This window comes from Marmota monax, unplaced genomic scaffold (assembly GCF_021218885.2).
Source record: "Marmota monax isolate L192 unplaced genomic scaffold, Marmota_monax_Labrador192_F-V1.1 WCK01_AAM20220418_F8-fsc00038, whole genome shotgun sequence".
Taxonomy (NCBI): Eukaryota; Metazoa; Chordata; class Mammalia; order Rodentia; family Sciuridae; genus Marmota; species Marmota monax.
This window is the reverse complement of record NW_026692498.1, coordinates 15,114,096-15,126,372: the sequence shown is the minus strand read 5'-3', so window position 1 is coordinate 15,126,372 and position 12,277 is coordinate 15,114,096. Positions and strand designations below refer to the sequence as shown.

Sequence of the window (12,277 nt, the reverse complement as noted above, 5' to 3'; positions counted from 1 at the left end):
AAACCTGAGGTGTCCTGCCAAGGCTTCGAGCTTCTTGTGATGATGCAGGAATATATGGAGGTGGAATAATTGGATTGTGAGAGCTATAACCTGATCTGTCCATCTCATTTTGAAAAGACTAGTGATAAACTGTAGGCAGGTGGGCATGAGTGGAGGAGGTGGGTCACTAGGGGCATGCCCTGGAAGAGTATATCTTCCTTGCAGCCCCTCTCCCTTCCCTTCCTGTCTGATTCCTGGCTGCCATGAGGTGAGCAGGACACCTCCACCAGGCCCTTCCACCATGATGTTCTGCCTCACCTTGGACCCAGAGCAATGGACTTGGCTGACCATGGACTAAACCTCTGAAACCATGAACCAACATACACTTTTTCTCCTATAGGTTGTCTTATCAGGTATCTTTGATCACAGAAATGCAAAATCTCATTCAAATATTATGTTCAATTCTGACTTTCTAAATAATTTACTTGTAAGTTTAGTTTGGAAGAATAAACATATGAGAATCTAAAGATATTTAGACCCTGGGCACATAAAAAATGGGTAAGTTTTATTCCCACCAAATGACCTTCCACTGGTTACTGATGATACCTTGTCTCTGGAGGACTCTGAGTGACATCAAATGTCAACTCCTCCATTTTGTAGATGTGTGACCTGAAGGAAGTGACTCAAGTTCAGTGAAGCCCCAAGTTCTTCAGCTATAAAGCAGAAGTACATTTAATAATTCACTATAAATGGGAGCTAAAGACCCCATGAACTTGTTAACACAACATGTAGTTAATATATATGATCCTCAGCAAATGTATGATTATATCATTACTATTAAAGAATAGAATATTCTAATGAGTACTTTTGAAAATAATGATATTGGCATAGAAACAAACATATAAAAGCATCAAACCTATAGAAACATATACACAAACTTACATTTCAGGAATCAGTAAGGGCAGGTTTAAAGGTCAATTATTCTCCTTACTGGGCAATTATTTGTTTTTAAAATATTTATTGAGGATAACTAAACATCAGTGTGATTGGTAGAATTTCCACAGTGGCCCTGCATAGGTGACCTGGAATCTGTCAACATGATGTTATTCATATCACTTTGTTATGTTATATGGCCCAGCAAACTTTAAAAAGATAGATTATACTGGAGTGGGCCCAGAGCTTTCTCCAGCTGACAGGAACAAAGTCAGAGAGTCTCAAAGTGGGAGAAGAAGCAGTCATGTGCTGCTGGCCTGAAGATGGAGTCTCATGAGAAGCAATGTGGGCAACCCTAATTGGTCAACAGAGGCCACTGGCTGACAGCTGTTGAGGGATAGTCACCTCAGTCCTGCAACCCCAAGTACTGAATTTTGTCAACCACTCAATTGAGATTTGAAATGGATTCTTGCCTAGCACCTCCAGACATGTGTCTAAGCCAACCACCACACAGATTTCAGTCTTGAAATATAAAGTCAGTGATGAGGTGCCCAGACCCCTGAAAGAAATCATGAAGTCGTTACTTTGTGTCATTTTAAACTATAATGTTTTTGATGATTTGTAAAGCAACCATAGAAAACTACTGCATTCCACATTTTATTTTTTTAAATGGAAATAGACTTATTACGAACAACAGAAAAGAATTCTGAACAGCTCACAGCACACTATCTAGGACATTGTGAAAGTTCAGTTATAATTTTAAAAGGAGTTGAATCCTCAACTAACATTTAAATAGAAATACATTCTAATTAAATCTATTCTTTTCTCCTGGATATGCTAAATTATCAATTCTAACATCAGATTATATGGAAGAAATTACTAAAGAAAAAAAAGAAATTTTGAATACTTTTGAAGGCACACAAAAACTGGGCAATATGTCAGAGACCTTCGGTAGCAAGCAACAGAAATGAAGATTCTTTGTAAGTATGCTGAGTAGCTCACAGCACTAATTACCAAAGCATTTCAAAAACTTCTATTTCTATTACTCTTCATCTGGAAATGCCTATCATATAATGCAATGAAGTAAAATATTCAAGAATCAGAATAAACTGGGTCATAAACTTTGCCCTGTTAAAATTTCCTCCTTTTCTAATCCGAATTCCATGGAAATGGAATTTGTTCATCTTTCCCAATTCCTACCCTATGTAAAGAGTCTTTTCTTACCACCTATTCTAACATAAAACCTTTCACACTCTCTCAGTTCCTTGTCTGTCGTGAAAAGTTGCCACAGTCTGGCTGGGCACAAATCACGAGCCACTCAAGCAGGGACAAACTTTATTTCTGAACTCCACCAGCACACTCCACACACGCTCCCTGGGAACCTCTCTCCAACGCCACCCATGAGGCTCCTCCAGGCACACACCACACCAACTGGAAATCCCTCCTCCGGACCTTCCCCAACCAACATGAACCCTCCAGGAATCTGAGTGAGAACTCCAAAGCAGCGGGCACCCGAGGCAGCAAGAGCCACCCCATTGTCGGACAGTAAAGGTCAAATATACAATACAATCAATCCAGCATCACAGGAATTATATATAGCTTAACTCAAATCATCATCTCAATGGTTTGCTGGCGTCACCTTTCAAACATTCCCTCTGGCAAATGCCAGGCGTCATTCTGACCAGCGGCCTTGGCTCTCAACAAAAAGTCAAAAATTTTTAAAAAATAGCTTAGAGTAACTTCGACTTTACTAAGGAACATAGTAACAATGAGGCCAGCACTGCTTTAATAACTGCAATGCATTCTACACTTTGATGTATAAATCTCATACTAGCAGTGGCAAAATTTTAAAAAATGCTTCTTTAAGCAACAGTGAATATAGAACCACATTGTTAAATGTCTACTCCAAACATGAAGATACTTTCAGAAAAGGACCTGGTTCCCTACTACCTGAAAATATATGCTTCAAATAAGTTGTTTCAAAAATTTCCAAAGGAAGCTCAGAGATCACTAAAGAATTCAACATCCTATAAACCAAAACTGACCTACTGTTAGTTCTCTGTTTTATGACTTTTCCATTTATTCAGAATTTAACAGTCTCTCATTTCTAGTCACAAAAACTTGGAACTTTACTAAAGGTTTGAGGTCCTATAATCCATAGATCCCAGGTTAAGGCTCTAATTCTAAATTCCTTGGGTTTGAAAAGAAGATAATGGAAATGAGACAGTTGTAACTAAAGATGCCATGTCCCAATTCCCAGCCAACTATTCTTGCCTCTGTACTATATCATCTGCTAGTCTAAGCACAACTTCCATCCCAAGTCCTTCTGGAGCAATCTTTGACCTCCCTGTTTCTCAGGCTGTTGATAAGTAGATTCAACATGAGAATCGCAGCTGTACAAAACATAGAAATCACTGTGTGGATATCCAGAGAGAAACCAGAGCTCAGATTACATAGAAGAAGAGTTCCGTAAAGGACGGAGACAGCCATCAGGTGGGGAGAGCAGGTGGAGAAGTCTTTGCATCTACCATCAGCAGAGCAGATCCTCACAAAGGTGATGGCAGTAAGAATTAAATGAATTACATGACTTTAATGAATTTCAATGGTTAACTCCCCTCAACCCGGGTTAAGGATAAATAGGTACTCTATTAGGAACATAATTTTGTTTCCTTCTTCCTTAGATTCTATAGAAACAATTCATTGAATTTCGGGTATCTAAGAGATTCGAGGGCAGACAGAGACAAGAGAACATGGCTTTGGGACATGTATTGGCTGATGCCATAGTGTCCTATCTGGGGCATATTCTCTGATCCATCTCGGTAGCTCTTTCAAGAGCACAATTGTCACAAAGACTTTCCCAGGGTGTCTTGCCAGAGAAGTACTGATGGAAGTCACTTGCAAATACCTATAAATCCAGTCATTATTCATATAATTTTGAAGCCCATCAAAAAATGACTAATTCTTTAATACTGATTGTTGTCAGAATCTTGGGAAAGAAAATTAAACACTTTAAGGAAAAAAAAAAGGGCACTCACTCCTGGACAGTTATCCTAGAGAAATGAAAACTGAAGCCCACACAATAACCTGTATATGAATGTTCACAGAACCTTGATTCATATTAGGCAAACAGTTGAAACAACCAAAATATCTTACAATAGTGAAAGGTTAAAAAAATTATGATGTAGACTACCATATAAATGAATCTCAAAGGCATTATACTAAGTTGACTAAAGCCAGGCCCAAAGGTCACATAGCTTATTGGTCCATTTACATAATGTTCTCAGAATGTCAGAACTGTGAGATGGAAAACCTGTCAGTGGTTGTCAGTGATAAAAGCAAGTGGTCTGACGATGAAGGGGTATCACAAGGGAGACCTCCGTGGGGATGGAACAGTTCCATATTCTGATTGCGGTGGCGTTTGAGCAAACCTACAACTGGGATAAAATGAGAAGGAACTAAATGGACACATCCTAACAATGTGCTTTCCCCATTTGGGTGATACACCGTGTGCCATAAAATGTTTGCATTGATGAAAACAAGGTGAAGGGTGCACAGGACCTCTCTGTACTAGCCTGTGCTCCCTGTGAATCAAGATCATTTCCGAATTAAGTGTCTATGTCAACAAAGAAGGAAATGGAAGTAAAACGTGGAAAAAGGAAGGACAGTGCAGAAAAAGTAAAGCTGAGGAAGAGAAGCACACATTTTAGACCTTGCAATAAAGATAGCTCTTGCAAAATTACAACACACAAAGACATTCTCAGGGTGTGCTGACAGAGAAGTATTGATGGGAGTCTAACACTTTCTTCCCAATAAGAAAGCTTGAAAAGGAAGACTATCGAAAGGAAAAGCTGCTGACCTATCGTGGTCTCAGACATAGTGGAGCTTAACTCTGAGTGGTAAGACTTTTCAATAATTTCATACTTTCCAGATATAAATACTCATTTCAGGTGACTTATATTTTATTAGTTATTATATAAGGAAGATAGAAACAATTCATTTCATGCATCACAGCAAATTAAAGCTATAGAAAAAAAATGTATGCGACTGAAACTAGAATACACTTACCTGAGTTCTCAAATAATAATCCCTGTAAACAATAGTACTGAGGGACATGCACCAAGGAAAATTGTTATGATTTTAAAAACTTTGTGCTCAACTTGAAATCCTGCATGAAAACAATAGCTGGTGACTGCATAAAGGTTTATTAAACTGTACTTTTCCCAGCCTGACCCATGGAAAGTTTCTCACTGAGCAAAGACTTGATTCTATATAAATGTGACCTTTGGCACAAGAATATTGAGAACCAACTCAGAGGCTTTCTCCATTTATAATGAATTATTATTGTGAAAGTGAAGAAATTAAGGCTAAGTCAAGACCTCTCAATTCTGACCTTCTATGATCGCACATATCTTCCAGTATATTTCAGTATGCCCAGGGAAAACACAAAATTGTTTTCTAAAATGTGCATTTGAGTTCGGTTGTTTAAAACAGAGGACAGTGTAATATTTCATTTGTACTAAATTAGGCCACAGAGTTCAAGTTTTGATACCTGGCCCACTGAAGGTTATTTAGGTACACAATTAAGTCACATCTCTGAAGAAACAAGCCACTACACTCTTTGCCTACAGAGGTCAAAGTTAATTACAAAGCTAATAGCTCCTTAGTAAGAAAATAAATTATCAAAAAAAAAATGTTGCCTTGCCCTTCTTTTCAGCTTCTTCGGCTACCTGGAAAGATAAATAATAGATAATACCATCCTGAAGCTGAGCCTTCCAGTAGCACTTTAGTAATGAGCTCCCTGACTTAATTCTGCACAACATGCAGGAAAGATTTTTCCAAATATTTGTGGTAAATTGGAACCAACTCACTGCAACAAGCTAAAGCCTGGAGGATCAGACCCATAGAGAAGATTTTAAAGGGCTTTTTTAGATTTATTAAAGAATAATTGACAAATACAAATTGTAAATATTGGGGCTGGTACGTGGCTCAGAGGTAGAGAGCATACAAAGCCCTGAGTTCTATCCCCAGCACCAAATATATCATCACATATGTACAGTATACAGTGTGATGTTTTGATATATGTATGCATTGTAAAATGATTTGATCAGTCTAACTAATATATCTATCACTTCATATGTATCTGTTTGTGGTGAAAACATCTAATACCTTCTCTCTTAGTAATTTTAAGTATATAATGTAATATTATTAACTAGAGTCACCGTACCATACACGAGATCTCCAGAATTTATTATTGTTAGAGAAAATAATTTTGAAACTCAATCACATGTAACCATATGAAATTCCATTCTCTCTTGTGAGTGGCAACCTCCTAACCCATTTAGAAAGTTCAGTTTTCAGAATTTCCAGCTCTATGATGATTAGCCACCCTTGGCTTTGTGCAGATATGAGAATTCTAAAATAGCACCCCTAAATTTAAAATGTTTTAGGACTGGGGATGTGGCTCAATGGTAGAGCACTTCCCTATCATGTATGAGGCCCTGGATTTGAGCCCCAGGACAAGAAAAGAAAAGTAAAAAGTCTGGCATGGAGGTGTACTCCTATAATCCTAGCTACTTGTAAGACTGAGATGGGGGGGATTGCAAGTTTAAGGTAAACCTCAGCAGCTCAGCAAGGCCCTAAGACATTTAGTGAGACCCTGTCTCAAAATTAAAAAAAATAAAAACGGTCGATGATATAGCTCAATGGTAAATTTCCTGAGTTAAATTCCTAGTACCCTCCAAAATCTTTAAAGCCAATTAGAATGTATACTAGTGATTATTAGAGGCCAGAAAGGGCTGGGAAAGATAGTATATTATGGGTACTGAAGCTTAGATAGATGGAAGTCACAAGTTCTAGTGTTCAACAGCACTGTGGAGTGCCCATAGTTCACAATAACCTATTATTTATGTTGTGAATAACTAGATGATAAAAGCCTTCAGCTCCAAACATAAATGGTAAGAAGAATGAAGCACTGATTACCCTGATTTTATCAGTAAATATTGCATACTTGTTTTGAAATGTCATACTGTACCACATAATTACAGTAATTACATGTTAATCAAAAGAATGTTTTAAATGTTCAAGGAGTGGGAAATATTAACTACCCTCATTTGAACATTGTACACTGCATACATGCACCAAATTATGGCATTGAACCCACAATTTAGTATGATTGAAATAAATAAAATAGAGCCATGGTTCAGAGGCAGCATGGTTCAGTGCTCAGAAACTCTTGGGACTCAGTGGTAGCTGTAGGAAGAAAAGTCAGGAGAAGAGTCCAGACTCTTAGGAGTTCGATATTGAGAACTTTCTGTAGGAATAAGAAGGAACTCAGAATATTTCCTTAAATATATACATCAGAAGATCAAATCTGAAAGGACAAGATTTGGTCCCTGGGAAAGGAAAAAAGTTGAGCCAAGGTTAAACAATGATGTAAAATTCTCCTTAAAATAATAGCAAACCTAATCCAAGAGCACATCAAAAAGATCACATATATAAATCATTATCTTAGGTATGCAAAAATGCTTCAACGTATGCAAATCAATAAATCTGATTTATCACATCAACTGAAGGAATAATAGAAACCTCATAATTACCTCAACAGATACAGAAAAAAAAGCATTTGATAAAAATCAACATCACTTTATATTAAAATCCTCAACAAATTAGAGAAGGAATGTGTTTCAATACAATAAAGCCTGTATATGACAAAACCCACATCATAATGAATGGGGAAAAGCTGAAATCATTTCCTCTAATATTTGTTCCTCTAATAGGAGAAACAAGAAAAGAATATCCACTTTCACCACTGCTATTCAACATGGTGTTAGAAGATTTAGTCAAAGCATTAAGACAAGAGAAAGAAATAAAAGGCACCCAAATAAGAAAGGAAGAAGTCAAATTATCCTTCTTCACAAGTGACATGATAGTATAATTAGAAAAGCCTAAAGATTGCATTAAAAAGCTGTTGTAAATAATAAATTCAGTGACATTGGGGGGTACAAAATTGACATATAAAAATCATTGTATGTTAATCATCTTTATACACCAATAAAGAGATTGTCACATAAATAATAGCATGTACAATAGTGAAATTCACAAAGAAAAAGGCACAGTGTCTTTATGGCCCTGTTGGGGCTTGGAGACAATATACTCCACAACTAGTAATATTGTTCACACCCATACACTGAATGACACAGGAATCTACCAGCATTAAATGGGATGCAGAGTTGGAAGTGACACCATTGTAGCAAAAATAATCCTGCCACCATAGCCACAAAATACTTCAGACTTTATGGCATTGAAAGATTTAATAATGGGAAGGAAACAATAGGGAACTTATTAAAGCCACGATGTGAGATTTACTAGTATCCTGCAAGTCCATGCCATTCACATTTAAGAAATTTTTGGCTTTTGCAAAGCGACTTCTGATCTGTATCTGATCACTGATAAGAAAAGGATGTTTGCACACAGGTTTGGCAGGTTTTGACATCATCCATACCTCATGATGAGCAGAATCCTGTCATATTCTCCAATCAATAAAATTATACAGGCACATATATCAATAAAATTATACAGGCACAATTAAAAAATGACAAAATCATAGAATTTGCAGGGAAATGGATGGCATTAGAGCAGATTATGCTAAGTGAAGCTAGCCAATCCCTAAAAAACAAATGCCAAATGTCTTCTTTGATATAAGGAGAGTAACTAAGAACAGAGTAGGGACGAAGAGCAGGAGAAGAAGATTAACATTAAACAGGGATGAGAGGTGGGAGGGAAAGGGAGAGAGAAGGGAAATTGCATGGAAATGGAAGGAGACCCTCAGGGTTATACAAAAGTACATACAAGAGGAAGTAAGGGGAAAGGGAAAAATAATACAAGGGGGAGAAATGAATGACAGTAGAGGGGGTAGAGAGAGAAGAGGGGAGGGGAGGGGAGGGGAGGGGAGGGGAGGGGGGATAGTAGAGGATAGGAAAGGCAGCAGAACACAACAGACACTAGTATGGCAATATGTAAATCAATGAATGTGTAACTGATGTAATTCTGCAATCTGTATATGGGGTAAAAATGGGAGTTCATAACCCACTTGAATCAAAGTGTGAAATATGATATATCAAGAAATTTGTAATGTTTTGAACAACCAACAATAAAAAATTTTTAAAAAATAAAAAATAAATTATACAGGCACAACAATGATCTTCACCACAAGGTGAATATGATATATCTGAATTGAGCCAAAGAGCACCATGAACTAAGCTGCAATTCAAATATATAGGAATTCAAATGTATAGGAAAAGCTTCCCATCCCTATCTGCAGTGCTCCTTCCATTGAATAATCATTGTTCACTTTACTGTTTATCCTTCCTAATTATCCTTATGTTCATATACACATACATAGGGAGACACTTTTATTCATCATAGATTTTTGTCTTTTTAAATATGTAATTAGTGCTGTACGTTGATCCATAACTTGATTTTGTTTTCATCTGACAGTGACTGCACAAAATAGTTCTTTCCAGAAAGGATACAGGTGGAGGGAAGAGAAAGTGGAAGTACTGGGGACTGAAGTGGAGAAAATTATATTCCATTTTTATATAATTATGTCAAAATAAACCCCATTATTATGGAAATCTGTAATAATGCACTGATAAAAACATTTTAAAAAATAATTATTTCCAGGTCAGTCAGTGAATACCTAACTCATTCTTTTTATTTGTTGCAAAACATTTTGTAGAAAGATTATTCATTTATTTTCTTCTGATGGATAGTCACATTATTTCTTTTAATTTTTCTTTGACACTACATATAATGCTGCAATATATATCATCTTTATTCATCACTGTTTATATTTCTGAGGTCTAGATTTCTAAATGAGGGGTTTCTAAGTCAAAGTGTTAGGACTCAGGGTATAGAAAGAGAGATCAAATGATGGGAAACAGAACACAGTTACATAGAAGGAATAATTTCTGACCATTTTGCACTACAGTGGGGTGACTATAGTTCACAATAGTCCACTACATATTTTATGAAGCTCTGGAAAAAAGGAGTTTGGAGACTCCAAGCATACAGAAATAATAAGGAGGGGCAAATCTTAAATACTATGACTTAACTGGTACAAACTGTTACGCATGTGATGAAATATCACTCTAAACCCCATTAACATGTACAATTAATACACATTAATTAAAAAAATAATTTTTAAAGAGCATGCCTGGGGTCCTAATTAGAATAAGATATATTCCATGCATATATAATTTTATCAAATACTGTCACATATAACTAAATAGAGCCAATAAAAACAACATATACATTTATCTTTTTAAATGGAAACTACCAAATTTCTGTAAGGAAATGGAGTCATACACTATCAGCAGGAAACAAGTGCACATAGTCATATAAGAACCTCAACATGATTAAAACCATTCATTTTCCTTCTGTAATGAAAAGCATTGCATTTGTTGTTTGTTTTTTTAGAGTGGATTTTTTAAAAAGTATTGTTGTAGATGGACACAATACCTTTATTTTACTTATTTATTTTTATGGGGTGCTGAGGGTTGAACCCAGTGTCTCACACATGCTAGGCAAGTGCTCCATCACTGAGCCACAACCATAGCCCCTATATTTGTTTTAATTTTACTTCATTTACCTTATCAATAATTATTTTGAACATTTTCCCAACATTTTTGGCAATTAGCAATGCCATTTCTGTGGATTGTCTATTCATCCACTGGCTTGTGAATTTCTTTTTGTAGGTTTGAGGCTCTTTGTGTATTAAGGATATTACCTCACTGGTGTCACATCCACAAAAACATTTTCTCACCTTTAATTGTTCTCCTTTTAACATTGTAGTGCTTTGATCTTTCCTTTAGCAATTCCAATTTTCATGTCTGGATTAAAAAAATATTCGCACACTCAAGATTCACCTAATTTTCCCCTAGTATATTTTTACATTTATGTCCTCAATTCATCTCTAGAATATTTTGAAATACTCATCTGTCACAAAGAATAAGACAGAGATGGGAAAAATATTTAAGAACGTCCCCATTTTAAAAATAACCTGTGAAAAGGCCAAATCAGGACTGGCATGCAGCCTTTGATTCCCAATCCAGTGCTCCTTTTACTATATATTTAGCATTAACATCTATGGCCCTGTGTAAATAGAATCCTACCTTACCTAGCTATTAGAAAATGTTTCCTCTCCAACTGTCTCCTAAAAGCATCTTTCACCTCCTTGTTCCTCAAGCTGTAGATGAGGGGGTTCAACATGGGGATCACCACTGTATAAAACAGAGAAATCACTTTTTAATACCCAGAAAGGAACTTGAGCCAGGGCGGACATAGATGAAGAAAAGTGTCCCATACAGAATAGTGACAGCTGCCAGGTGAGAAGAGCAGGTGGAGAAGGCTTTCCACCACCCTTCTGCAGTCTGGACCCTTGAGATGGCCACGAGGATGCAAACATAGGAGACCATGATGATCAGGCCACTGAGAACTCCGATAGCTCCTGCGAAAATGAAGAGCACCCACTTATTGACGGAGGTATCAGCACATGCTAGGGAAAGCAATGGGGAAATATCACAGAAGAAGTGATTCACAGTATTTGGACCACAGAAGGGTAAGCAAAAAGTGAGTGTTGTATGGGTCATGGTGCTTATTAGAGCTATGGTGTAAGGCCCTGTAACCAGCTGCACACAGACTCTCTGGGACATAATGAAAGTATACAGCAAGGGCTTACAGACAGCTGCGTACCGATCGTACGCCATGGCAGCCAGGAGGAGACATTCAGCTGCCACAAAGAGACCAAAGAACCACATCTGGGCAGCACAGCCCACAAAAGAGATGGCTTTTCTCTCTGCAAAGATATCACTCAGTGTCTTAGGTGCAATGGAAGAAGAGGAACAGACATCCACAAAGGACAAGTGACTAAGAAAAAAGTACATAGGAGTGTAGAGTCTGGGATCAAGGCATATGAGAATGATCATCCCCAAATTACCCCCAAGGGTGACAAGATAAGCAAAAAGAAGCAGGATGAAAAGGACAATCCTCTGATGGAGAAGGTCTGTGAAGCCCAAGAAAAGAAATTCTGTCACTGCTGTTCCATCCTTTTCTTCCATTGGTCAGTTGGAATCTGTTGCAAGAAAGAAAAAAAAAACTATTTTATTTCAAAAAAATCAATCTTGACTAAACAAAACAGTTTAAATTTCCTAGAAGAAGACAATTATGTCACATAAAAAATTTATAGAGGAAACTTCCAGTTTATTCAATATAATCAGTTAATTCACTGTGTACATAAAAGCCATCTTCAAGTCCTCTTGTCCTGCGCATTACACAGTCTGTACACATACTGTACAGAACAAGGGAC

At 37.0% G+C, this 12,277-nt stretch overlaps 1 protein-coding gene across 1 annotated transcript; it reads right to left on the bottom strand.

Annotated features, from left to right (window-relative positions):
• Positions 1-11,210: 11,210 nt before the first annotated feature.
• LOC124093218 (olfactory receptor 5G3-like) lies at positions 11,211-11,855 on the bottom strand. The gene has a single exon (XM_046445546.1). It carries the CDS (start codon positions 11,853-11,855, stop codon positions 11,211-11,213), a length of 645 nt encoding a protein of 214 aa, XP_046301502.1.
• Positions 11,856-12,277: the final 422 nt, after the last annotated feature.

Excerpts from the sequence above, each read along its gene's own strand:
- LOC124093218 (XM_046445546.1), bottom strand. The coding sequence starts at position 11,855 with ATGTACTTTTTTCTTAGTCACTTGTCCTTTGTGGATGTCTGTTCCTCT.